The 27,990-nt window shown below is 41.8% G+C and overlaps 1 protein-coding gene across 1 annotated transcript; it reads left to right on the top strand.

Annotated features, from left to right (window-relative positions):
• Positions 1–27,982, top strand: SLC18A2 (solute carrier family 18 member A2). The gene is made up of 15 exons (XM_062496738.1): positions 1–205; positions 2,003–2,354; positions 9,683–9,741; positions 11,899–11,982; positions 14,318–14,410; positions 14,806–14,895; positions 15,053–15,096; positions 15,171–15,231; positions 18,587–18,682; positions 21,531–21,609; positions 21,848–21,899; positions 22,308–22,371; positions 23,386–23,505; positions 24,067–24,200; positions 26,043–27,982. The coding sequence occupies exons 1-15, from the start codon at positions 85–87 to the stop codon at positions 26,151–26,153; spliced, it is 1,560 nt and encodes a 519-aa protein (XP_062352722.1). The 5' UTR covers positions 1–84; the 3' UTR covers positions 26,154–27,982.
• The last annotated feature ends 8 nt before the right edge of the window (positions 27,983–27,990 follow it).

Genomic DNA, 27,990 nt, shown 5'->3' with positions numbered 1-27,990 from the left:
GTCCCCGCCCGTGTCCCCGTGTCCCTGCCCGTGTCCCCTCCCGTGTCCCCGCCGGTCCCCGTGTGAGCGCAGCCGGGCCGGAGCATGGCTTGGGGCGAGCTCGGGCTGCTCCGCTGGCTGCGGGAGAGCCGCCAGTCCCGCAAACTCATCCTGCTCATCGTCTTCATCGCCCTGCTGCTGGACAACATGCTGCTCACCGTGGTCGGTAGGTAAAATGGGCTTGGGCTTGTTTCCCTCCCCCGGATCCTGCCAGGAATGATCTCTGGAGGCAGATGTGCTCCCCGAATGCCTGATTGATGCTCTCAAACCCAACATCTTCAAACACTGATTAATTGACTTTTGTTTGTAACAATGAATTCCAGGCATTGCGAACGCACCGCCGTGGACATCAAAGTCTTGCTTTATTTCCATGTTAATTGCAAGATAAGGAATGGTATAAAAAGGTTTTAATAACTCCTTTTTTTTCTCTTCTTCTTCTTCTTCTTCTTCTTCTTCTTCTTCTTCTTCTTCTTCTTCTTTCTTCTTTTTTTCTTCTTTTTCCTGCTAAACGCCACTAATACTTCATAGAACAACAGATAACAGTATTTTTAGTTCATCATCGTTTCTTTTTCCTGTGGTCATGCAACTGAAACAACAGGCTAGATAACATTGGAGATGCCTGTTTCCTTGTGATAGTTCCTGTTTCCCCCCACATCAGTCTTAAAATGATAGGTTAATAAGAAAACTATCTAAAGTCACTTTTAAGAAAAGCACTTCTATCAGTCAGCTTAATGAAATAATACAAGTTTTGATCAAAGTCTAAGATCCAACTTTTAATGGCTTTAGTGTCACAGTGTCAAGATTCAGAAATCTACTCAAATAAAACTATTGAACATTTTTTACTGGTAGACTTAGAACTCCTCATATTCAAATGTTTATATGAATTGAAAGAAAATGGTGCAGAGAAACCAGTGGCTCAGGAACGTGCACAAAACAAACACACATGAATGCACTTGGTTCTCCTGCAGGTTACTCAGTCTGTGCAGAGCCAGCTCTCAGGTGATGCTGCAGACTCAGACTCCTGAATTTCTGGAAGTGGTTTCAGCTTAAAAGTTGATGCCACGAGGTAGACCTTAATATTTTTTTTTTTTGCAAGTTGATTTTGGAATTTTTTATTTACATTAATATACTTCCATATAAAATTATTAATATTGAATAACTTGTTTAGTAATATGCAACCTAGAAACCCTAGAAATTAATATAATTTGCACACTTGAAAGGCTGGGCTTTTTCAGAACGAAATGCAAGATGGGAAGGGGTTATTCTGTCACTTGTATTAAAATGAATGAACCTGACATCTGTTTTTATGAACTGTGAAATCCTAATGTCTGAGATACATGTTAATGCAATTAAATTGCAGCTAAAATACTAAAACATGTAAACATGGGTCCTTTTGGATTATATTTTCAATGTAAATTTTAAAATAATGAGACATGGAAATATCAACATATTAGTTTTGATTCCTTGATATAGGTCTGTTACCTTTTTTCCTTCTTATGGCTGGTACCTATCAATATTTTCATGGTTTATTTTAAAAATGTTTTTTATTATATTTTTAGAATTTGGTGTAATAATCATTCCAATGCTCTTATTATTCATGTTTTGCAGACTAATAAAAGGACTTGTGCAGTCATGTGCAACAAAGAGGCTCCAGACATGGGTTTTGATACTTCTAATATTTTGCTTAATGATGTATGTACAGAAAACCTTATGGAAATATTATGAAAATTGGCAAAAAATAAAGAATAATGTAAATGAACTTTTTGTTCTAAACAGCACTTCTGAGTTATGGGTGTGTTTTCTCCCATGAGCAAATTTCTCTTTCAGTTCTGTGTTCCTGCATGTGCTCTGTAGGAAAGCCTTGTATTTCCTGATCAATGGCGAAGCAAGCAAGACAACTTGGTGATTCCATTTACAAATAACCTGATAGTAAGATGCCAATGTATTCTATTTGTTTTTCCAGTGCCAATAATTCCCAGTTACCTTTACAGCATCGAACACGAGAAAAATGCCACAGAAATCCAGACTGCTAAGCCTAACCTACCCTCAGCAACGATGGACAACTTTCAGAGCATCTTTTCCTACTACGACAATTCCACGATGGTCACTGGGAATGAATCTGACAAGACGCAGCCTGGAGAGCTGCATCGGACCCAGACAGAGCAAATGGTTGTCAGTGTGACTCCTTCCCCCTCGGACTGCCCCAAGGATGACAAGGAGCTGCTGAATGAAAACGTCCGAGTCGGTCTCTTGTTTGCTTCAAAAGCAACAGTGCAGCTGATGACCAACCCCTTCATAGGGCCCCTGACAAACAGGTATGTTGCTGCTGCTGCTGCCCCATCACTGAGGATTTCACACTGATGGTTTAGCCCAGATTAGTATTTCAAACAGATTGTCCCAACTGGCCCTGGTTTACTGCCTTCTTGCTTTTTCTGGAGGAATATTTTAGTGAAATACCTTTGGTGAACACTTCTAAACACTTACATCCTTTCCAAACTAGCTGCACATCAGCCATCAGTATCACACACTTTTCCTCCAGCTCCTGAGACCTTGGGTTTTTATAGAAACCTTTGTTAAGATGGTGTTGAAATACGTCCCATATAGTTACAGGAGGACAAAAGACACTGCAGTGTAGTATTCACAAAGACTGTGAATTGTCAGTATTCATGTGACACCCACATTAGGCAAAGATCATATTGAAACTGTAGGCAGGCTTCAGATCCGTTCCCTGCTCTCACTGAGATGAGCAGCTCTTGGTGAGATTTGGTGTGTGGTGGTTTGGAGTTGTCTAAGGTGAGAATCAGTGGGAAATTTGTGTGGACTTCTGTGAAAAGTGAACAAATGTCCAGCTCTGCTGATGCCATCACTAGGTTCAGTGGGTCCCACATTCCCATCAGTACATGACTCTGCCCAGCCTTCTAATTATTCCCTCTAAATTCTTGCTATGATGATAGATAAGGTATATAAGATATATCTTGATATAATGTCTTGAACCAAATATGTTAAAGGGGACTTTACAGAAAATGTATTTGGGCCAGGATCAAGCTTATAGACACCGACATCAATGACTTAAAGCCCCTCTCCAAATGCAAGTACTGATGATGTTTACATGCAGATTAAAAACATATATAAAATAATTCGAAATTTTGATGCTAATAATTTGATTTCATTGTTAGCATTTAGTGTAACCACTGCCCACAAAAGCAGCTTCAGTCTTCCCAAACAGATTATGAGATCAATCCCTGCAGGAAATGAACTCCAAACTGTATTAATCAGGTCATTGATCTGCATATTTCTTATGTAAGCTGTTTTCACAGAGAATTATTCCTTGCAGAAAATAATATGCAGCACAAATTTGTACTTGTAGCACACTTTTGTTTAAGCAGTCAATGTCCATCATAGGTGACAATATTTAAAACAACCACACCCTCCAATGCCAGATACTTCATATTTTGAAACCTTGTGCAGATTTTACAGCATATATATATGTTTGTATATATATAAAAAGACAGAGAGAGAGAGAGAGAGAGAGAGAGAGAAAAGGGTCTGAGTATTTCCTTTCAATCTAATAAAAAGTATTCAGTATCCAGCTGAGGGCTAATCAGTAATTGGACTCAGAGTGTTATGTATTCAAAACCTGTGTCTGATCTGTGGGACTGATCTAAACACAAAAGCTTTAAATGAGAGAGACAGTTCATTTCTCTCTCATTTCCTCTTATCACCAGTACATATCACCTACACAGATATAAGTATGCCAGCACAAAATTACTTTTGCACAAATATTGCTGCAAGTTGAGAAGGATTTTTCTTACCTGCATTGTTTAGTGAGGATATCATTGCTCCTCTGCAGGTAAAGTAACATAACATCAAGTAATGTTTTTATAATAGTTCTTTGGATGTGCTTCTAGATTTTCCTAACTGCCTAAATTGTCGCCCTATTGATATTTGCTCCTTTGCTGTTAGCACCACTATTTCTAGAGCCTGCCAAAGCAGGAGAAAGGTGTGTGGTCACACCTCTGCCCTGGAGCCAGCTCCTGGGTCTTGCATGGAGCATCCCTGGGTGTGGCAATGAGGCCGGAGGTGTTCTTGCAGCATCTCCCTTTCCTGTTAGGGGCAGGGCTGGCACCACATCAGTGTGAACTTTAGCGCTGGGAGCTGATGTTTCCTCCTGGAAACATCCTGCAGGTTTTTGCCTGGGGCAGGGTGTGTGACTGCAGACACAGAGGCAGGTTTGTTCACATGCCCAAAAAGTGTGAGAAGGAAAAACAAGGAGCAGGTCATCCCACATGACAAACTCTTCCCTCATACAGCTGAAGTGGGTGCCTTAATGGCAAAGGGGCCCTAAATTAGATTTAGGGTTCACTGGTTTTCTTCCATGCATTATTTGTATCTTGGTACTGGTATCTGCCTTTCTCCTGAGAAATGTTCAGTAGGAAATACTAGTTAACACATTTATCAATTAACTGTAAAAGTTGTTGGATACCCTCCCCCTCTTAAACTGACAATTTCTTATAACAATGTATATGATCAGCTAAAATTTGTGATGTTATAAGTCAAACAAAAAATATCTGGATTATCATTAGAAAGATTCCTCCTTACCACTGATAAGCTGTTTGGTTACAGTTAAGTTTTTTTGCCTTTATTATTTCTACAAAATTCCAGCAAAATATCGAAGCTTAAGGAGAAATGGAAGGTTGTTTCAAGATCAGTGTGCACAGTTGGTTAAGAGGCCCAGTAAGTTTCCTTTCCAAATGAGCAGCACCCTGTGCACACTGACAAATATGTCTGTTCAAGAGTGGTTTAGGATTTTAGTCAAGTGCTGGTTTTCACCAGGCACTGGCTTTGAGTCCTTGAGTTTGTACAGCCAGTAGTAGGATGTTCTACTCATAGGAGGCTGTGCAAATAATCACTATTTTTAGGTTTTGTGAAAGTTTTGGAGGCCTGTTTTCTCTTCTTTTGTAATTACTGAAGGTGTAGATTTTCCAAAACAAATTTCAGAATTGGTTTCTTTCAAGGAGTGTGTTCTGAAAAAACCTTTCTTATTTAAAGCCCAGCTTTTTCTCATGGAACACCAGACACACCTGGCTCAGAGAACAGGTTTGCAATTCCTGAAACAATGCAAGTTCTCTCTGCCCTGACAAAGTCCTAGCAGAGCAAACACTGGTGATGGCTTTGCCATAGGAAGTCAACAACACACTTCCCACCGTGGCACAGTTTCAGGGCAGAGCTGATAAGATTTTGTTTTTCAGAAGCACATTATGTTTTTCCTGGCAGTGAAATTTGTGAGAAACCGAACACAAATTATACAGCATTTGACACAGGGCTCTTTGTGAGGAGGATGCACTGGCATGGAGAGTGAAGGCTCTGTCTAAAACTGTCCAGTGAAGACAGTGGGCAAAAGGCTGTCCTTTAAAACTAACTGGTTTATCCAGCTGCTCTGGAATGGGTGCCCAGAGCAGCTGTGGCTGCCCCATCCCTGGAAGTGCTCAAACCAGGCTGGATGGGGTTCTGAGCAGCCTGGTCCAGTGGAAGGTGCCCCTGCCCATGGCAGGGGGTGGGAAGGAGATGGGGGTCTAAGTTCCCTTCCAACCCAAAGCATTCTGTGATTCTCTGATAGACTCCAGTGCTTTTTTCAAGCTCTCACCAAGCTCTGTGCACCAGGCTGTGATTCCAACTGTGCCAGCCTCTCAACCACCACAGCCAATCCATGCTTCTGCCCTCTGTGTCCCCTTCTTTTTTTCCATCAGTCTAAAATAATTGTAGTTTTAGCCTTGTTCTTATTCATATCAGCCTCAAAAACCATTAAAAAAATTGTTATCTATTTTCATCATCATGTCATTTTGACACCATCCAGGCTACAGCTTTGAACTCCTTTGCATGAGAGAGAGAGAGCGCAGCTGGGGCCACGTGTTTGTGCCCAAGACACACACAGAGAAGGAAGCGGAGGAATAAATAACATTTGTCACTACATATTTACAGTTCAGTTCCTGTGTGAGCTTTTCTTTCAGGTTTTGGCAGGAGATTGAAGTGACCAGTTCTGCAGATCATTCTGTCCCTCTGCTGTCCCCGTGCTCTGGCATGGGGGTGGGGAGCATAGGGACCACACACCCTGTCCCTGCTAACCCTACACCTGTTCCTTTGTAACTCCACACATATTCAATGGTTCACTGGTTCAGAACCTCAAGGAACATATTCTTGCCATAAATCCTCCCCAGTCTTCACTGCCAGTGAAGAAGAGAGCCAGAGTGCCAGCCAGCCAGAGCTAGCAAGGGGTGCTCACATGGAGCTGTGAAACAGCAAGGTTGGAATCAGTGGATTTGCAGCACTGTAATTGATAATTAGGGTCTAATAATCCACAGCTGCTCACCTGGTCAATGTAACCTTTGTTGTGCTGTTGCACAGTACCAGCAGTCTGTTGTCTTATTCTAGAGTAGTCTTGTTATTGAGCATAAATAATTTCCTGAGAGCCTTACAATCTGGAACCACAGTGACTGAAATGGAGCTCATTTGGGCATTCTCCATCAGTGGCAGCCTTTCCTTTCCCTCCTTCAAGTAGTGACTCAGACTTTTCCAGAGATTAGAAATACTAGTAATAAGCACTTTTAACTGCAAGTAGCCTTGGTGAGACATGCTGGACTCTACTTCAGAATTGCTTGGAGGGTTTCAAAAGGAGTGCCCGAGAAAATTATATGCTTGGCCATAGTAACAAGAAAAAATAAGAGTGAAGGCAGGATGTAATATTCTTTGGTGTTGCATAGATGCAGAGGAGCAAAATGCAGAGGTAATTGTGATGAAAGGTGCTATGTCATGGCTGAGGAAAAACTGCATATTCACAGTTTTCACATGGCAAGAACATGAATGGCCCAGAACCAAGGGCCAGAATCACTTAATTGGCTGTTACAGGTGGTGCCTCTCTTTTTTTGACTATTTATGTTGTCTAGTGCACTTGTTCAGCAAAACCTCCCAGTCTGGGCTCTCTAACATCTGTAGAACAGACCAGGGAATGCAGCTGCAGATCAGACATTTGTGGTAGCGCAACTGCCAACTAATTAGTGTTGCTATTTCAGGAGGAGCAGGGTTTGCTGAGAGGCAGGGTTTGTTGAGATTGCCCAGGAAAGGACAATCTGCTTATCTAAGTAAATGTCAGCTGGATATGGACACGACTGTCCCCTGAGAAAGCCCAACCACAGCTTCTAGAGGTTCAGCAATCCCATGCAGGGGCAGCACTCCAGAATTGTGCATCTCCACGTTGAGGGGGATGCTCTGGGCAATATTGTCCTTCCAGAGTATTATAAGGACTTGTTGAACTCCCACCCTCTGCTATGTGTTACTTTCCACCCTGCTGTGTCCCAGTTTGTCCAAGGAAAAGGAAGAATAATATCTACAACTGCAACATTTAAGAACAATTCTTGAACAGCATTACACTGAGCATTAGAAGTGACTTCCAAAATGCTTGTTTTCTTCCTGCCTTCAACCACCAGAAAGTTCCCAGGTGTAGGAAGCCTATTTATTGTAGAAGTTGAAATCTCCTTTATTCAGTATGATAGCACTGCTCTGTGTTTAACTCGTGAATGTTTAGGAAGATCTCACAGCTCATGCCCTTGATGTAATGATGGAAATGTCAATGCAGCAGCCAATTTGGATGGCATTTCTCTTCATGTAAATAACTGAATATTATTTCAATGTACTTGTAGCAGAAGAAAATTGCTATCTCATAGGCCCTGTGTCAAGTCCATGAATTGCTTGATTTCTGTACTGAAAGCAGAATTCTCCCCCACAGTGCCCATCCTAGATACATTTGGGGTGGCTGTGACAGACCCAGCCCTACTTTATTTTGCAGTGGGAAAAAGCTATAAGAACCTGATAATGCCCGCCACCAGCAGTATCCATACCTGCAGGGTTTATTTTATTTTATTTTGTCTGTACTACTATTAATACTTTCTTTAATTGAAAAACTCAAAATCAAAGCAATTATGATCAAACTCTCTGTGGCTTCTTCTACCTGGGCCCTCTGGGAAGGGAAATGCTCACTTCAGCTCTGAGGAAGGTAAGAAGCTGGCAAGAAGTAATTTTTTATTTCCTCATGTACATGGAAACACCAGTGGAGACAAGCATCCCATTGTGTAATACCTATTATACACACAGCAAGGGAAAGGCTGGCTTAGAAAAAATCATTCACTTTGAATAAAGCAGACAAAAACGTATTGCTCTTTTATATATCATGTCGAAGGTACTGGGAGATTAAAGTTATTATCCTAAGGCCACAAGAGAAGTTTGTGACAGGGATTTTATTTGCTTTAGAGACACCAGTTCAGGTAAGTGGCACATGAATAACCGGTCTCTGCTGGATATTTACGACACCCACTTACAGATTTCAACTAGGAGAATCTGTGCACTTTGTTTTTATCATATTTTAATGCAGTGATGATTTAAGGCAAAATGCCATGTGAAAGCTCTATTTATTTCATTCACAAGAATGGGACAAACAATGAACATTGAGCTCTGCACTTTAGGGAGTTTTCCATTAACGAAGGTCCCTGATTGTATAAAACTATTAATACAAAGACAAAGCTCTGAATAATTATTTTGGTTTGCCTATGTTATGACTACTGTTATTAAAAGGACCATTATTGACCCTTCCATTTGATGGTCCATTTGATGGACCTGCTTTAACCAGTACTGCCAATTTAAATGCACAACACTGTCAAATAATTGGAAACTGAAATCCTTTGAAAGTACTCCTCTGAAAAGCATGATCCATTGTTGAAGAATGTGGCCATTAAATAATGTCCTGGCAAATGTATTTGAGATGTACAATCCTACAAAAATGAAGCTGTGAACAAAGTGTGCTGGATAGAATATGCACACTGTCTTCAGAGCTACCTAGGTTTTGACTCTAGGGTAGATTTTTAATGATGTTAAAAATAAATTATTGTGATTTTTCTTTTTTTGGTTGAACTTTTCAGTTTTATCTGCTCAAGAAATGTCTTTGCTTTCCAGCCAGGAAGTTCTTTATTTCCTGGAAACTTGAAAATACTTGGAGCAACTAGCCATTTCTACAGGCTGTTTAGAGCAATAATGAAGAAATGGGCTGATGAAGAAAGCTTTGATCAGCTCCATTTCTAGTTCTAAACCCATGGAAAGCAAAATATTATTCTCAGGCTCTTTGGGACTCTTCCAGTGCTCCTGAGGCAAAACTCCCAGAAAAGCTGATGATAAATTTTTCCAGTGAAAAAGCCATTGGCTTGACTATGTCTCATTATAATCATTGTCTCACGAGGATGGAAACAGATGAGCATTGAAACGCGACTGGGGTATTTCAAAGCTCAGCACACTCAGGGAAATCTTCCCTTGGCATATCTTTGGCAACCTCTGGAGGCCCAGAGTGGTTTTATTTGGAACAATTTCGGCAGAATGAGAACAGGGCAGTCATGAGAAGGATTTCTCCCAGGGATTTCAGATGCAAAGTCTGCTGTGTCAGATGAAAAAAAAATTGTAATGTGGACAAATGTGGCCATGTGGCCCACAATAAATAGTGTAATAAGTACAGGTTGGGTTTGTGTGGTGTGTGAACTCGTGTAAGACTAACTCAGAACCTCAGTGGGACAGCCTCAGAAATGTGAATATTCCTTGTGTTTTCCAGAATAGGCTACCAGATTCCACTGTTTGCTGGCTTCTGCATCATGTTTGTTTCAACAATCAGTAAGTGTCCACATCTTGCTTGGTCTGGCTCAGGCACAACTTTTAAATAAATGCTCCATAATAATTATCACTAGGAATTTTTCTTGTTGATGTAGTTTCATGATGTATGGGGACAAATTTCCAAGGAAAATTTAGGAGAGTCAGCTCCATGTTGATGGTGGTACTGATGAGATTGAGCAAGCGCTCTCTTGGGAACGGGCTCTGAGGAATCACATCTCATCCCACCTCGGAGGGTCTCTGAGCTGAATCTTCCAGGTTTCTATGATCTGGAGCAGTGCTCAGACAGTTTTAAATAGACAGCCACGGGAGAGCTGTCTTGCAAGGCCCAGAACAAGCAGATATCATGGGGGTTTATCAGAAAGATCGTGAGGCTGCAGTGGCTCATGAGCAGAGTATGAGTCAACAGGAGCACAGCGTTGCTAAACATCACTGTGGGATGTGCAAACAGGAGCACAGCCTGCAAGTCAGCTGAGATAATTCGCCTGCTCTAATGGCATTGATAAGGCTTCAGCTGCTGTTTTATGTTTGGTTTTGGCCTGACATTTAAAGCTGTGGCCCAGACAGAAAGAGGACAGAGAACACCAAAGCTCCTTAGAAGCCTATGAGGATCAGTGAAAGAACTGGTTTTGCCTCAGAAGGCAGATGTAAGATATATTAGAGCCTATGACAAAAAAAAAAATGGAAGGGGACAAACAGTTTTCCGTGTCCACTGTATATAAGAAAGAATAATGAGAGGTTTCCCAGAGGAGATGTGGCTGCCTTGTCTCTGGAAGTGCTCAAGGCCAGGCTGGAAGGGGCTTGGAGCAGCCTGATCTAGTGGAAAATGTCCCTGGCCATAGCAGGGGTTTAAGCCAGGTGACCTTTAAGGTCCCTTCTAACCCAAAACATTCTGTGATTCTATGATCTTAAAACTGGATCATCAGGGGGACTGAAGTACTAGAGAGGATGACCTGGTCTTAAAGCCACTGACAGCTCTGTGTTTTAGGAACATGTTAGAAGAATTCTGGTTGGGATGTAGGTAAGAGTAGTGAGCCTAATTCATGGCAAATGAGAGAACTGATCTGCTGAAATGCTTTTTTCCCTTTATTTTTCTTGATTTTTATGTGTCCACAGAGTATGGATTTTTGTGAAATGTGGTGAAAAGCCCCAGGAGGCACAATCCCACAGGGCAGGTGGGAGGAGTACATGTGGATCCATGTTCAGCTGGTGCATAACCCCTGCCTGCACCTTAACCTGCCCAGCAAAAATTCCTCAGGTGCCCAACAGATGGGACCTGGAAAAAAAAAAAAGCTCTATAAACTCTCTGTAGATGTAATGACACTAAGAGTGACATGGGCTCTATGAGCAGAGATGTGGGTGGGTTTCTGGGACACTCCTATTTTCCAGTGTTGTGCATGGGGAATTTAGCCAGGCTGAGTGCAGCATCCAGGGGCTCTGTCCCAAAAGGCAGAGAGTGGCTGAGGGTGAAGCCTGGGGTTAAATCTCTTGAGAAAAGAAAGAGTGGCACATCCTCTGGTGCAGTTTCTTTGCTATTGGGAGGAGAAGGAACTTGCTGAAGGTTTTGAATGGGGGGATTCTGGCATCCCTGCACCTTCAGCCAGCTGTGCTCCACACATCTGGCACGGGGCTGGCAGCAGCAGCAGGGAAAAAAACCTCTCCCCACCCACCCATTACTATAGAAAAAATCGGTGAGTGTGTGTTACATCCTGCCTTCCCCGAGTGCCTCGAGCTCCAGACTGGGCAGCTTTAAATGAAGCAGTGTGGAGAGGTGAGGCTGGAAAAAATTAGAAAAGTCTTATTACTCCTCCTGTGTGCAGCTGAACCAGAGCAGATGTAATCAAATCCTAAGTAATTAGTTAGAACTGCTTGGGCTCTTGCATTCTGCATTACCTGGAGGCTTAGACACCTGAGAGCAATCCAACACTGACGTGTCTAAATGCAATAAGAGAAAATAATGCAGTTAGCATTGGAAGTGGCACAAGTCGCTGTAAACACTTGACTAAATTGTAGGAAGTTTTTGTGATAGTTTCAAGAAATCTAACTTTTTAACCTAGTTAGAGTTAATCTAATTTTAAAAATTACCTCAGTTTTTTTTTGTTGTTGTTGTTGTTTTTGTTTTGTTTTGTTTTTTTGTTTTTTTTTTTTTTAATTCTGCAGTGTTTGCCTTCTCTGGAAGCTATGCACTACTATTTATTGCCAGGTCCCTTCAAGGAGTGGGTTCCTCATGTTCTTCTGTGGCAGGTAAGAGAAGAGATAATAGAGGAAATACAGATCACTTTCAGCCACTTTTAAAAATTGAATTTTGTCAGCACACTTAATAATTAATACAAAAATATTCAATTGACTCAATTTCATATTTGGCTTTTTTTTCTGTCTCTTTCATATAAAGTAGCTCAAAAGCAAATGTCTTCTAAGACTTCCTTGGTATTTGGGTTGCAGTAAGGAAGAGCACAAAATGAACTGCACTCTCCCTGGGATTTCTGCACCTGTGTCTTCAACATTTTAAATTCATTTTTAGCCATTTTAAAGGTCACTTTGAACTTATGTTGGGGCTTATTACAGTTAGAACAGCAGCTTTGTCTGTTACAGAAATTTCTGTTATAAAATGTTGTTTGTAAGGGCTTACTATACTGACTGCCAGTTTGGGCTCAGCATATCTGAACCACATTTCCAAAAAAAGTGTCTCATTTTTAAATGAGTACGTAAAATGGAGTAGGGGTTTTCAGCCCAAATTATTTGAGCATTCTTGAGGCTGAGGCTGGGGAAAAGATGTTTTGTTCATGCTGAATATTTCGATCTTGGAAAAATTTCCTGCAATGGCAGGATCTGACATTGGTTAAGGTTGCAAGTCAAGTTTTCCCAAGGGAAGATGTGCCAGAATCAAAATTATTGTTCATCTGTAACTCAGTCCCTGTGCAAGGGGGCACCTTGAGCTACGGGCTCTTAGGTGAGCACAAGACTTTCTTTTTCTCTCAGCCAATGTACGCAAAAGAGCAGAAATGGCCAGGGGACCATCTAGTCCACCCCTTCCTGAGGGCAGGATCAAATTAGTATCTGTTATTCCTCATGCACACTTGACAGGCAGGACCTCAGAAGCCTCCAGAACTGCCCCCAGCATCCAGCTCAGTGCTTTAAGTACCTTTACAGTCAGGAAGGTTTTTTTTTCCTGATGTCTCATCTAAAAGGTCTTTACTGCCATGTGAACTTATTTCTGCTTCCCATCCTTCGGAGAAAACAAAGAACAGTTTATTTATCTTCCTGGCTCTTTCATACTGCAAGACTGTTATCACCTCTCACATCAGTTTTATCCTCTCTGCTTTTAAATTGGAAGTCCTGCAGTTGTCCCTCAGGGATTTTTGTTCTGAGCCCTTGCTCACCCTCGTTGCCATTCTCTGCATGGTCTCCAGGCACCCCCAGATTTCTCCCTGTGCTGCACCAGAACCAGACCCAGCTCTGGGAAGAAGCTCTGAGTCCTTACAGGGCCACCAGCAGCGAGAGTCTCATCATGTATCTCACAGGCAAAGGAAGTTTTGTGTGCCATTGCTGCCAATAATTTACTCCCCTGCATTTATGCGTGCAGTCATTCCTTTCTATGTGTACAGCTTTGTGTTATTGTCTTTGCGTTGCCCCCTCATACTTTTTTTTTTTCCAGAATGTTTCCGCAAACCCCACATTCATTGAGAATTCGAATACAGTTCTTTAACAGCTCTCCAGCTGTTCATGCAAACAATTTGATGTCATCCATTCTTTTCAATAAACATGGTAATTCACACAGGACCTCTGCTCTTTTGATGCAGATGATGGATGGCACTTACTGAATGATCAACCATGCAATGCATTGTTTTCCTTCTCTGTGTAGCTGCAGACCTTATTTACTGAGTCCTGTGTAAATCTTGATTTAAAAACAGAATTATTAATTTCTATACGGGCTCTTCTGCAGCATTTACGTCTACGGTGTCTGAGTGCTCCACCAAAAGAAAAGCAAATTAGGCTTCATGTTTCCTTTTGTGAAATGAAGGTTCATAATCAAGTGCAGAAATAAGGCATAAAGGTCAAAAGGATCCTTTAATTTTTTGATGCTGAACTTGAAATACTCATTTACAAAGCAATCAGCTCTGCACAATACCTCATGCCCAGAGCACTGTCCACAGTTGGAGCTAAGTGGTCACCAGACCTCTATGCACTCCAAGTATAAATAAACGATGGTGAATACTTGTCAAAAGCTTTGTTTCTGCTCATTGGGAAGCATCATCTAAAAGCTCTGTGACAAATAGATGAATAAAGAGTCTAAAAAATAAGGCCATCACTAAATTACCTGACAAATACTGCGCAATAGAACATGGACCTGGGGACCATGAATGTTACCAAAACCATTTTTTCTTGGAAGTTAATTCTATGGGGAGGGACTACATAAATATACACACACACACACACACACAAAAGCACTTGGTCATTTCTGTATAATGTTTAGGAGGTGTGGCAAATCATGATCATAAACTGCAGCACACAGATGCCTAATTCTGTGTTGTGCTTTTTTCTTTTCTTTGTCTCCTTTTTTTTTTTTTTTTAATTGTAGGAATGGGTTTGCTTGCCACTGTTTATACAGATGATGAAGAGAGAGGCAACGCAATGGGAATTGCACTTGGAGGCCTGGCTATGGGAGTATTAGGTCAGTGAGCTGGAGGCTCTGCTGGCAAAAGAAACCATCCCCCAGCCATCCCAAAGCACGTTCCTGAGACCCCTGAAAGCACAGAAGGGTCTCATTGGGTGTAATGGCATTGTGCACTCCCCATTCTTGGTGCACGTGAAGAACAGCTTCTCCCGCAGCAGACATTCCCTGTGTGGATACACGTGTCAGGCAGTAGTCTCTGAGATGTTTGGGTATTGTTTACATTGCAGAGTGTTTTGGGAAATGAAGAATATGATTATTGCCATGGTCAGTGATCTTTGTGGGGATTTTCAGACTGGATTTTTGGTCACTGTGTGCCAGTAGCACAACGCCCGGATGCTCGCAGGGGGTTTGTTCAGAGTCCTCACAACTGTGTCCTTTCCTCTCCTTGGCAGTGGGCCCCCCTTTTGGGAGTGTCATGTATGAGTTTGTGGGGAAGAGCTCTCCTTTCCTGGTGCTGGCAGCCCTGGCTCTGTTTGATGGAGGTCAGTAGATACCCAGAGTCAGCATCTCCCCTTCCATCCCTGTTCCTGCCATCCATCCCTGTTCCTGCCATCCATCCCTGTTCCTGCCATCCATCCCTGTTCAAGCCATCCATCCCTCTTCCTGGAGGAGTGTTACAGCATTGATTTCTTTCCACAGCTGTTCAGTTACTTGTTCTGCAGCCCTCCAGAACACAGGCAGAAGTGAGTATTAAGGTAAAACACTGCAGGAATGGGTGTCACTTTGCCTTTCCTAATCCCAAGATTTTGTTTCACAGAGTCAGAAGGGGACACCTTTACTGACACTTTTGAAGGACCCATACATCATTATTGCAGCAGGTACCAGACCTTTTTTCCTTTTTTCTCCTTCTTTAAACCAGCCATTGATGGTATTCCTGGCCTCTTGGCATGCCTTGGGCTGAGCTGCTTTAGCAGTGTTGCCATTTGCTGGTTTATTTCACATAAAGATTGAAGAATGTGTTGGTAATACAGGATGAATGTACTAGTAGAAGCACAACAGGCAGAAAATTGGAAATAAATGTGTCCTTCCAACTGAGAGGCCACTAATGACTTGCAGGTGCCTGCTGAGGCAATGAGATGTGGCCAGGAAACTTCCTGTGAGGCAAGTGTCTTGGGCCAGGGCTTTCAGAGTGAGGGATTGCCAGCACATCACAGGCAGGCACAGGGAATAACACTGAACTTGGTTTCTGTTTGAAGAGGGAGGGAGTGAGTTGGGTCTCCTGAGTGTGAATTGTACTTCAGAAGAGGTCTGGGTGGAATGGTGAATGGTGTTTGGCATTATAATGTTGTCTAATGAATTTTTCTGTCTCGAGAGAAGTTTGCCTTTTTGCATTGCGCATTGTTTATGCTTATTCTGAAGTGTGTAATTAAGCTTGTCCCTTTCTAATGTTGAAAAAATACCTGGAAACACATAATTATTTTCACAGTTCTCTTTCTTCATCCTAACTTGTTTGTCCAACAGAGTAATTCTTCCAGGCATTTCTGTAAGTTTTCTGTTTCTTGCTATCATAGGGAATTATCATCACCTTAACTCTGTGACTTGGTTTAGCAGTGACTTAAGTTATACAAACCCTTTTTCTTGAGAAATTCTTGGAGCATGAAAAAACTGCTGAATAAAAGTATTTGAGGGAAAAATACAGCAAAGACAGTGCTTGTCATAAGAGATCCGATTTGTCATTCAGCTATTTCAATAATTTCTTTTACAGCACTTAAAGCATATAAAGTATGAGACAGTCCCTCCCATGGATTATCAGTGAAATTAAGGGGAACACCTGGGGTCTGTGCCTCCCAGGACAGAGGCTGTCCAGTGCTTTGACCGTACAGATGATGCTGATATTCTCCAACTTCAGCCTCTTCTTGCTTTATTTCCCTTGCAGACCAAATTTGGTTTTGTGAGAGCTGAATGCCAAATGCTCTGGTTTGTGTCAGAGGTGATGCTTCAGTCTGTGCCCTCAGTACCCACTGACTAGGCAGAAGAAATATCACTGACGTGTTTTGTCACTGCTGGTGGAAGCTCAGGGAGTGAAATCAGTGTAATCCTTGAAGCCAAACCTCACTGACAGGGATTACAGGAAAACCAGTGCTGCTGCCCAACAAAGTAGCATGGACAGACAAGTTAGTTTAAATGATCATATTCAAAAACCAGAGCTGAGACAGAGGTCATCATGAGCACGCAGGTCCTTGAGAGGGTGTGGGACAGCTTTTCACTGGGTTCCTGCTCTTCCACAGAAAAATGCCAGTGATGTCTGTGGCATTCTGCCAAAAGCTGAGGGGGTTCTTGGCTGTGGAGATGGGATTCAGCTGGAAGGCAGCAAATTCACACCTTCTTTCCAACACAGGACTTCAATCTAATTCAAGGGAGAAAAGATGTAGGATTCATGCCCTTGACACATGGCACTTTAAAGAAAGGTCAGCTCCATGCAAGACTGAGGGAAAAAAATTACTTTCTTTTGGGGAAGCTTTGCTGATGTAGCAGGCTCTTGGACTTTGCCTTGAGATTGCAGAGTACCAGCTCAGGCTCTCACTTTTCTCTTGGGGCACATTGTACAGACCTGAAGTACCTTTATCACCATATCCCTGAGTCCTTTGGTGAGCTCTGGTGATGCTCCCTGGCCTAAGGAGATGTAGGTGCCACAGCTGTGTGCAGGCACACCTGTTTCTCCTTTCTTTGTGAGGTTTGTTCACAATAGAATAAATCCTTTGCTGTTTAAGCTGTCTCAGTTAGAATGGCCCTGCTTCCTCTGGCTGTACTTTGTGCAGACTGTAATGTTTTTTCCAGCATCAAGGAAGCTGCTTGAGCATGGTTGATTTGGCTTGGAAGAGCCCCAAGTTGTTTAGCTGGGGCTCCTCTCAGACACACTTTGGGAGCTTGCACCCGAGTGGAAAGGTTGGCTTTTGTCTTTAGGGCAAAGCAGTGCTGAGCTGTTGCTCCTTGCCTGGGGAAGGGAGAGAGCCAGCTAGCCAGCAAGTTCATTTCAGGAATTGTGGAGGCACAGTCTAATATATTCTGACGGGTTTGAGCAAAGAATGACATCAGTGCTCATTTGGTTTTGAACCTTATGATGACGAACTCCTTCTCAGAGAAATAATGTTTCTCTGACCTCTGAAAATTGTAGCTTAAAAAAAAAAAATTTGTATCGTAAATGACTGGAGGAGTCTAGAATATTTTCCTGAAATTCAGAGATTGTAAATATTAGGAAGAAAGATGGGAATACAATTTTGAGGGTGTCACTTCCAGCAGTGACTTCCAAAACCCATTTTGTAAGGGATTAACAGAGGGGACATGTTCTGTTGCTCTGCATTAAGCTTTGAGTGCCTGAGGGTCTTTTGAGTAAGTGTGAAAGGAATCTTGAATCCAAAGAAATACCATGGGGTTTCATGATCCCTCCACTAAAGCTGAAGTGCACCTCTGAGGAGAGATGAACGTGACACAGACCCAGGGGAGCAGGGGTCTGCAGGCAGTGGTGTAGGGCAGAGCTGAGCTGGCAGGCAAGCCTGAATCAGCATTTCCACCATTTGTCATCCTTTGTGTCTGGGTTATTGAAGGTCCAGGAATTCAAAAGAGATTTGTAAGCATTTGAAATTCATAGGGCTGTGCAAGCTCAAAGCCAAACCCACGTTTGCTGCACGGGCTGGCTGACTGCTGACTGTAGGATCTCAAGAGAAAATTCACATTTGTGGGGAACAGACATCCCTGTGGTTGTATCTTAGTATTTTTAGGATCAAGACCTCCATGTCCTGTCATGTGATGTAGACATGACGTCTCAGATGACAGAGGCATAGGGTCAGAGCCTGAGCCTCTTACACAACAGGGCTCTGGTATTGCCCCAGGAGACCAGGTAAAGACCAAGTGATTGTAGGTTTAGCTAATCATTTGTACAACAGACCTCATGAACTTTCCAAATGTCATCAAGCTCACTGCAAACTTTCACATTATGAAGTAGCTTAACCTTTATTGTGGAATTTCTAGGAGAATAGAAACATATAAAAAGTTATCGTTCAGTGATTTTTACACCGTGTTCTATTTAATGTTAATCACCACCTGGCACATGACAAATAGGGCTGTAAAAAGTGCAATATTTTATGTAAAAGCATCCATTCTTTGTGTGGCGTTTTTTTTATAGTCAAAAGAAATAATTATTACTTTTCCCCCCCCTCCCTTTGTTTCTTTAAGGATCAATCTGTTTTGCAAATATGGCTATTGCTATGCTTGAACCAGCTTTGCCCATCTGGATGATGGAGACGATGTGCTCAAAAAAATGGCAGCTTGGTAAAGTACAGTATACTGTTTGCATCTCTGTATTTTGTCTATTGAATGTCTGAATTCTGGTCCTGTTAAAGATTCTTTGCTTCAGGGAGGTAATTTTTTTTTTTTTTACAATCTGTAAAATGTCAGTGTCAAACTTGCACAATCACGAGCACTGGTGTGAAAGACAAGTCCAGTGGGGTGATGTTATTGCAGTAAGTCTCCTGTAATGGGCTATGCTCACATTTAAAGGAAAAAGAGTAGCAGGCAGCCTCAGGACTGGGTTAATCCAGCTCCATGGGGAATCCCAGCACTGCTTTTGGCAGTGAATGTTGCCCAGGGCAGCTGCAAGGTGCCTGTTGAACTGCAGAGCCAGCCTTGCAGAGCAGAACCATTTGTTTGTTTTTTCCCCTGCGGGGAATCCCTGCTCAGGTCCTAGTTTGAATTGCCCCAAGCAGGCAGGCACAGAGATCTGCAGCAGGTGTTTGGTGCAAAGCACGTTCAGGGCAGCACGCCCTCCTCCCAGACTGCTCCTGGGACATGTGGGAGAAAGATGGACTTCTGCTTCAGATGTGGCCACAGATATACAAGGAGCACTTTCCCCTGGAAGTGATCTGTTTGGCATCCTTTAGTGGTTACTTAATCAACCCTTTCATCAGAAAACAACAGGGAGCCCCACCCTGGATCTCGTTGAGACTTTTAGCAGGGACACAGTCTTGGGTAGCCAAGTCCACAGGCAAACATGGAACGTGCCCCATGTATCCATCTCCACTCCAGAGTAAAGCTGGGGCAGTTACTTTTTGAGGTGAACAGGAGCAGGAAAAAAACCACCAGAAAGTGGATTAAATTCTAGTGAGTGACAAACAGTGTGTGAGAGGTCAATGTGAATCTGCTTAAGTGGAGGGTGCCCAGCCTTCATCTATCTCTGATTAACTTAGTGAGGCGTTCATGAGGGTATTTTTAAATATCAAATCAGTGTATAGTCTGAAAGACAAAGAAAAATCCTTCATGAAAATGATGTTCAGCTGATATCCCTGCTCTGTGTTAATGTAGATGTCCCTACACGCTGTAGAAAGCACAAACCTTAGTTCTAATTAATGCAATTGAGATCTCAGTGGCCACAGATGCAGTTCTTAATGCACTGCTGAACCTGGCAATAACTTCTAGCCTGTAATACAGCAGAATCAACATGCAAAGTTAGGCATTTTGAACCTCAAATAGGAAAAATAAATATTGCCTCTCTACCTCCCTCACCAGTTTCATATTACTGATGAAATAGAAATGAGTTTTTCAAATCTCTTCACGGAACAGAGGTTACTAGAAGGAAAAATCCATTTTAAATTAAGACTAATTTAACCCTTTAATGATACAAGTAATTGACTCCATTTCACTTTGTCTCATTTGGCAGCATTAATGAAAATTTTTAAGCCTCTTAAACTGTAAATTGAACTGCAGGGTTTTAAGCAAATTATTATCTTATGCAATTGGAAATCCAGCTGTTTGAAGCATGATCTGAAGAAGGTGTAAAGAACCTTGATTTGACCAATGAATATTACTGTGCAAAAAGCCTATTTAGAAAATTATGGTTCTGCCTCAGTGTACCACAGCTTACAGACCAACCTGTACGAGTCTTATTTAACAAGCCTTTGCAGTATTGTTTCTCTTTTACAGCTGTTGAGGTCTGCTCTGTGTGACCATTTGGCATAACCAGATAGCTCCAAGCAGTACTGAAGTAGCTGTGGTTACGCAGGCTAAAATTAAATCTTTCCCCAGCACCACCCCTGTAACCCACAAGGTTTTTAATCACAGGATATTGCTGTGCTAAAAATTACCTCCTGATTTTTTTCTTATGAATATATCAGAGGGATGGGAGAGAAGATGGATAGGCAGGAAATGAGAAAAGCTATGTTGCCTGGTGAAAGATGAGGAGCATGTACAAGTGAAAGCAATGGTTGGATTGTGTACCCTGATGTCATGGCTGCTTTCTAAATCTCTGGTCCTGCCTGGGACTTCTGTGTAAGGAGAGGATGAATCCTCCAGTACAGAATGTAATAACTGGCTTTTGAACCAGATGACAACATCTACTCCAGATACAGCCACTGCTGTGGCAACCTCAGAGACAGGGAAACATTGCTGGTGCCAACAGTGTGCTTTTCCAAGTGGAGGTGGGAAATGAGAGAGAGAGAATTTACTCAGATGTTCTCATCTGCAAGCTACTACAGTTTGAAAAAAAAATATTTTATTTAAACCAATATATAATTTAAAAAAATGTGTCAGCTAAATAATTTTGATACAATTTTAAAAGGTGTTTTACCCTTTCTTTATTGATTCATGCTTGACTTCAGTCTGTGCTTGACCAAGGCATGTCAGAGCACTGCAGGCTTGCCTGGAACAGGAAGCCTCATGGCATCCCCAGGCTTAGAGGGGGAACTGTCACTTGAAAAAGCCACAGCAGCACTGCTGTCCCCTCCTGCAGGGGGGACTCACCCACCCCTGAGCACCCTGGGCTGCTGCATGTGCTGAGCATATGCTCCGTAAGCCCTGCAACTGCAGGAGAGTTGCTCTCCTTGACCTATCCCAGAACTTATTGTAGTCAGATATAAACTTTTCGCTTTTTGTTGTTCTGTCCCTTCTCCCAGACCAGTTGTTGTATCTAATGCTGAAAAACTCTTTTCAAAGGCATCATGTTGCTGCTGCATTTCACAGATGATGCCCTTAGATTTCATGGGAAGGCTGCAACAAACCGGATATTTGATTCTTTGGGCTCTATTAGATGTGTCCAGATCAAAATTGCAGTGTCTGGGATTTATTAGTTTCTTCTAACACTTCACAAAAAACCTTGCTGATAAAACATCTCATTCATATTTTTCAGGCGTCGCTTTTCTTCCAGCTAGCATTTCTTATCTCATTGGGACGAATCTTTTTGGGATACTTGCTCACAAAATTGGAAGGTATGCTTAATTTAAAAATGCTAACCATAGTCCAGTCTCTTCATGTACCCTTTCCAGTGTTTCCCAAGGCAGTTTATTGATAGTGGAAATTATTAAAGCTTGTTCTATCGGAGCAAAATTGCTTTTTTTGGAACACATTGCTACTTTTGCTGTGCTTCAGACATGGTTTTGAAACATTCAGGATCAGCTCTAACATCTCATTATCACCCATCTCTGAGTGATGTTTCTTCTTTGATAGGTGGCTTTGTGCTTTGCTCGGGATGCTAATCGTGGGAATAAGTATTTTATGTGTAAGTAGACAATCATGCATCTTTTAAATCATGTGAATGTTTGCGAACTCATCTTCAAATATGCACTTTTACCATGAGAGTTTTATGACATGTTATTAAACAATGCGTGGTTAATAGGTTCCAGATCAGAGTTTTGAGTGCTTTCCAATTTCAGTGCTTCAATTATTTTTAGAAATTATGACTCTGAGAGAAGCATGCTCCTCTGTTGAGCTGTCACTCAGCAGTTTATAATTGTAAGTGTGTCAGTGGCTTAATGGCACAGTTGTCTGAAATGACAGCTCAGAACAAGGATCAAACTCTCAGGTTTGTTGGCCATAAGTACTTAGAGAATTTATCTCAGAAAAAAGAAACGAACCTCATTAGCATGTGCAGCATGACATAATTGTCTGTCCAAAATTTCTTTTATAGGTACCGTTTGCTAAAAACATTTATGGGCTCATAGCACCAACTTTTGGAGTTGGATTTGCCATAGGTAAGAAAATTTGCAATGAGTTCTTACAATCTGTTGTTTCTGTAGAAGTGATTTGATATGAAATTACACAGAAAATCAGTTTTGTTGCCTGAGCTGAGGCCCAAACTCGCAGGCAGAGCAAGGACTGAGGGCCAGTGCTTAGGGAGTTTGAACCAGGCTGCTTTAGACAAGCTGGACACCCCAAGCCTGTCCAGAACTTCTCCATCGACCTAAACAGATCTTTCAACCTCTCCATGAATGTATAAATGAACAGAAATGAAGCCATGCACTGCCCCAAACCCAGTCTTTCCTGTAGTGGAAAAGGATTTATATAGACATTTCCATGGAAAAAAAAAAGGTTCAAATTTTTGTACGTAAAGAGGAATTCCTAAGCTCATACACATGCATTCTTCAAGTAAGGTGTGTGAACTTTCCTTACACTGGGCTGCAGTGGGGACCCTGCCTTGCTCTGTGCAGGGCTCAGCAAATGTTCTGGGGCATCTTCACACGAGGGATGTGTAGTGAGGAAAGAAGTATACAGGCACAAATTCAGATCCCAAGTATCTCAGCAGTTTTGTGAGCTGTCTGTGCTGTTTCTTGCCAGAAACGAGGGTGTGTATCAAAAGACATGACAAAACCACCATAAATAATTTTGATTGACTGGGGGCTAATGCTGTCTTTTAGGCCTTTAGTCAGGGCAAGGTCACACCAGATAACTTTCCCCTACTTACTTGGCAGGTGATGTGAGGTGGGAGCTTTGCACAGGCAGTTGGTGGGAAGTGTGTATACACCCTAAGCTCACATCTCTCCTGTCCTCTGGCAGGTGCCACATGTACACCTGTACACGTGTGATCCCAGACACAGCAAAGACCATAAAAAGCAAAGCTAATACAGGCTATTTGTACACAAATCTTTTGCTCAGTTATGAACAAGCATCCTTTTAGCTGCTTTTGCATGTTTCTTAGCACACAGTTCACCAAGATGTTAAAAGAAGGGGAAGAAAAGGGCAGCATTTTCCTGAAGTCTGTTTTGCAGGGATGGTGGACTCTTCCATGATGCCAATCATGGGGTACCTGGTGGATCTGCGCCACGTGTCAGTCTATGGCAGTGTGTATGCAATAGCTGATGTTGCCTTTTGCATGGGTTTTGCCATAGGTAAGTCCAGCCTTTCCCTGCCTGGAAAGCAAAGCGAAGAAAAGGGGAATCTGCTACAATGCCAGGTGTGAATCTCAGTGGTACTGGCAGATTTTATGAGAAGAGGTTGTTATTTTCGACAAGAAATCAGAGCAGGGGGAATTGTGTTTAGCATCTGTTCCCCTCCTCTGCAGCGGTGCTGTGCTCACTTCATGAGCTGTAAGAGGCTTGAGGGTGTCTGAAGGCACTGAACACAAATGGCATACTCCAGGAAAGAGGCCTTGGAACATTTAAAACTAACACCACAGCTGTGTTCCAAGGGTCTGTGAGGGGAATAACTCCCCACTGACCCGCTGCCTCCTTGAGAGGACACAGATGCCCTCAGGAACATCTCTAATCTCTTCAAGGAATGTGGGGTATGGAGACAGGAAAGTTTTATGAGATAATTGCAACCATGTCTTTATGTTCCTCAAATCCATTTGTAAAATGGGGGGTTTGTATACAAAACTACCATTGTTTAAAGTCACTGCTGCAAATTTTGTGTCTGAGCAATCTCCAGAAAAGGGTTTTTATCTGTACAAGGTCCTTCTGCTGGTGGTGCCATTGCCAAGGCCATTGGATTCCCATGGCTCATGACAATTATAGGAATTGTGGATATCATCTTTGCTCCCCTGTGCTTCTTCCTTCGGAGTCCACCTGCCAAAGAGGAGAAAATGGTAAGGATAACTTGGTTTCTTTTAAAAAAATTTATTTTTTTTTTTTTCAGTGAAACAAATGATAACTTATATTTGCGTCTTTGCCTCTAACATCCTCAAAACGGGACCAACACAGTGTATTTCACCCTCAGTTATGAACTTTGGAATGAACTCCCCCTTCTTTTTACGTCCAAGATGTATAAAGGCAAGCCTTTTATTAATTAGATGTTACAAACTTGATTTTTATGAAACAGGGTCCTGCAGACATTCCTGTGCAACAGCATACACTGGTGGAGTCAGTAGAGAATTCATTTCTCTTTTCCTTGAAGAGCCAGAACCATGTTGGCCAATTAACCAAATTATTCCTTTATGTGTCTCAACCTGTTTTTTCCCCATGGTCCTCTACAGTTTGAATCATCTTTATTCCTCCCTCTCCTTCCTTCACACAGGTCACCTACACCTACAAACTAACTAGTGGCTTCTCTTATCTAATCTGTACCACAGGGCAATGTTTTTTGTTGTTTGCTTGTTTTAAAATAAATTTGTCAAAGCCTTAATGTTCTGGAACACTCAGTGCTCCCCTGCCACTGTAGGGTGTGTAAGAACAGTGTCACCATCTGTAGGTTTAGCCCACCCAGCTCTCCATCCTTGCTCTTCCTGAAAGAGGCTGGCCTGGGCCCAAAATGTAGTTGCTGGTTGTTTATTTGGGTGAAAAGAAACTAAAATTTTACATGGTCATGGTCATATTCTGCAGTGGCACATCTCTGCAAGGTAAGGACAGCACCTGATGCTTGTGCTGCTCACTTTGTACAAGCAGAAAATGGAAAATTGAATCCTGCTGAAACAATGGTGTATGTGAGACCACAGACCTTCTGTTTTGTTTGTATTTGGACTGCAGAATCCCAGAGATCCCAGTTAATCCCTTATCATGACCTTTGCTGACTGTACTGGTTTAGTTTGTTTTGGTTTTCTTACATTAAATAAGGCTGAGGAACAGAAAGGGGAAAAAAACCACATCAGCTGCTCTTTCCTGGCAATATAAAATTTATCAAGTACTTCCACGGCCCCTGACACTTTCACTTGTAACATCACAACCCCTGAAGGGACAGGAGCTCTCCCCGTGGCTCCAACACCTTCTGGCATCTGCTACCTCGTATATCCTTAAATGCAAAATAGCTCCTGTTCCCAAAGTGGCTCATGGCCATAGAATGATGTCCCAATTCTTTCAGGGTGGAGGAGAGTCATAAGGAGGGTCCCAAAATTGTGGTCTTGGCATAATTATTAACCCCCACACTTAATTACACTCAGCATGAAGACTACACAGCTGCTCCAAAAGTCCTTGGGAAATTTCAACCCAGACAATTTAGTATTTTATCTGGCCCTCACCATGATTACCACTTTTAGCTTGCTGTGGGTGTCAAGGCACAGTATTGAGACCACCACTCTTGGCATTATCCTCAGGCTGTTCAGGTCTCCATAGAAAGAGGGGACAAAAGCAGTAAAAGAGAATTGGCTTGAAGCAGTAGGACTCTTCTTGACCGTTCATCCAGGTTTTAATAGATGGAAATTAATTATGGGAGGGGTGAACTACTGCATCTGGAGGGCAGGTAGGTGTATTTCAATAACACCTGGGCTGAAATTCTGGAAATATAAATCTTCCAGAGATGTCTTTAGCACCAAGATCCCCCAGGTCACACAGACCTGTGGACTCAGTTTGCCCTAAATGCAATGAGTTTGGGCTCCACCTCAAGGGAGGAGAGGTGAATCCCTGAGTGGTGCATGCAATGTGCTGGCTGTGTGGTGGATCAGCCCCAGCCTCAGCTGGATGCTAAGCAGAAACACTCACACTCTGTTTTTTTCCAGGCAATACTCATGGATCACAACTGTCCTGTGAAAACAAAAATGTACACCCAGAACAACATCCAATCCTACCCCATAGGTGAAGAAGAGGAGGAGTATGAAAGTGATGAATAACAGAAAAGCCATATAGCATATTTAGGTGTACAAAATGCTGTGGTTCATGTGAAACATCTCATCCAGAAATAGGTTTTAGCTGTACTGTACATTTAATAGTGAAATGGTCAGAAAAACCAAAGGTATATTATTTATTGCCCGTGACTATAAAGCAGACTGCAAACCGCCTTACTGGGGGGAAAGAGCTTTTATAGACCATTTGTATAGTGTTGCTCTCTGTGTATTTAATTTTTTTGAATATGACACTCTATTTTTTATTAAATGTGTAGTATAAATCTGTATAAAATATTAATTTCAACTATTTGGTTTCTAAATTCACCTCCTTGACAGTATTTCATATTTCATTTGAAGTTATAAGTTACTGTCAAACTTGAGTCTTTCTTATTTGATTGGAAATTTAAAGAAGCAACCCTCAAAGAAAACCTCACCAATTTGCATCCTTTTAAGTGACACCCTTGTAAATGCATGGAGAGGAGATGGAATTCAGAGTTTGGACAGCACTATCACTTTTTTCATTCAACTTCAGGTCATAATAATATATATAAAAAACTAAGAGGCACAACTTGTCTGCCAGTTTAAACCGAGTTCTCCCTGAACCACCAATGTTGAGGAAAACGTTGTTAAACAGATGAGTGTATTGCTATTATTGGTATTTAACAAAGTTTTAATCAAGCAGTAGTGCAATATGAAGCCCCCAAACACACACCATCAGGTAAGCAAGGTGGTATGAACATGTACTGTTCCTTTCCCTTAGCAGGAAATGTAACAGCATGAGGATGCCTTTTATATTTCTATCTTTTGGATCTTTTAACATATTTCAGCTTTATTTTAGTTGCATCCTCAGTGACTGGTTAGGAAAAGCTGCAGTATGACAGTAGTCTTAGCACACACTGAAAGTGAGCTGCTAACTGGAGCAGTTCAAATGATTCTTTTACATGCATTTACAGATACATCTAAAAATTCAGTGTACATTTATTTCTTAAAATGAGTTCATATATACTCTTGGCTTTAAAAAAAAAATGGAAGAAACTGCCAGTTTGTTGCCAATATTGCTTAACTTTGGGAAAACAGTTCAATACAGGTGAAGTATTGTATTAGGCAGTCCCTGTCTGCACTTAGGAAAAACAAGACTTGGAAAGAAAGCATTTTAAAAATAATCCCAGTGTTCTTCTCAACCACGGTGTACCATTTCATTTGTAAAACGAAAATCTTTATGTGCCTTCTCTCATGTAATTGCAGATGTTTTATGTACTACAGCATAGATACTATGTTTACATATAGTTTTGTAAAGCGTATATACTATGGTCAAAAAACATGAAAAATATAGTGGATCAAACTTCAAGTATTGCTCTGTCAACAATTATGCATTCAGAACACATTAAATAAAGTTATCTGACAGAAGTTCATGATCTATTGTAATAAAGTGAAAGCTGTCAAGTGTCTCAGCTGGTGGGAAAGCATTTCTCGGAGCTCCTTCAGAAACCAAGATTCTGTCCCATGATGAACTCTTCACTGTCACCAAGTAAGTAACAAATGTGCACATCAGTGACTCTTTACATTAGGCTCAGATTTTACTGTGATTTGCATACTTGAAACTTTGCCCCAAGAGATTTTATTTCACAAGACTTCACTGAAGCCTTTTAATCAACATAAAATTGTTAACCTGATTAAATTTGAGACTATTCAAATTTGAAATACCAGTGCAAGATTTCTAAGTTATTAGACAAGGTGTTCATCTTTTTGCCAGCTGCTCAACCAGTGTATTTCTTGAATTCACAAGTATATAATTCAAACACAGCAACTCACACTTCTTTAAGAGCACAGCAAGGCCTCTCTC

The sequence above is a fragment of the Cinclus cinclus genome, chromosome 7 (assembly GCF_963662255.1).
Source record: "Cinclus cinclus chromosome 7, bCinCin1.1, whole genome shotgun sequence".
Taxonomy (NCBI): domain Eukaryota; kingdom Metazoa; phylum Chordata; class Aves; order Passeriformes; family Cinclidae; genus Cinclus; species Cinclus cinclus.
This window is presented reverse-complemented; position numbering and strand designations above follow the sequence as displayed.

Bases quoted from the DNA above. Each gene is read 5' to 3' on its own strand.
- SLC18A2 (XM_062496738.1), top strand. From the start codon at position 85: ATGGCTTGGGGCGAGCTCGGGCTGCTCCGCTGGCTGCGGGAGAGCCGC. The intron at 206-2,002 runs GTAGGTAAAATG...TTGTTTTTCCAG, and splicing joins CATGCTGCTCACCGTGGTCG to TGCCAATAATTCCCAGTTAC. The intron at 15,232-18,586 runs GTACCAGACCTT...TGTTTCTTTAAG, and splicing joins ATACATCATTATTGCAGCAG to GATCAATCTGTTTTGCAAAT.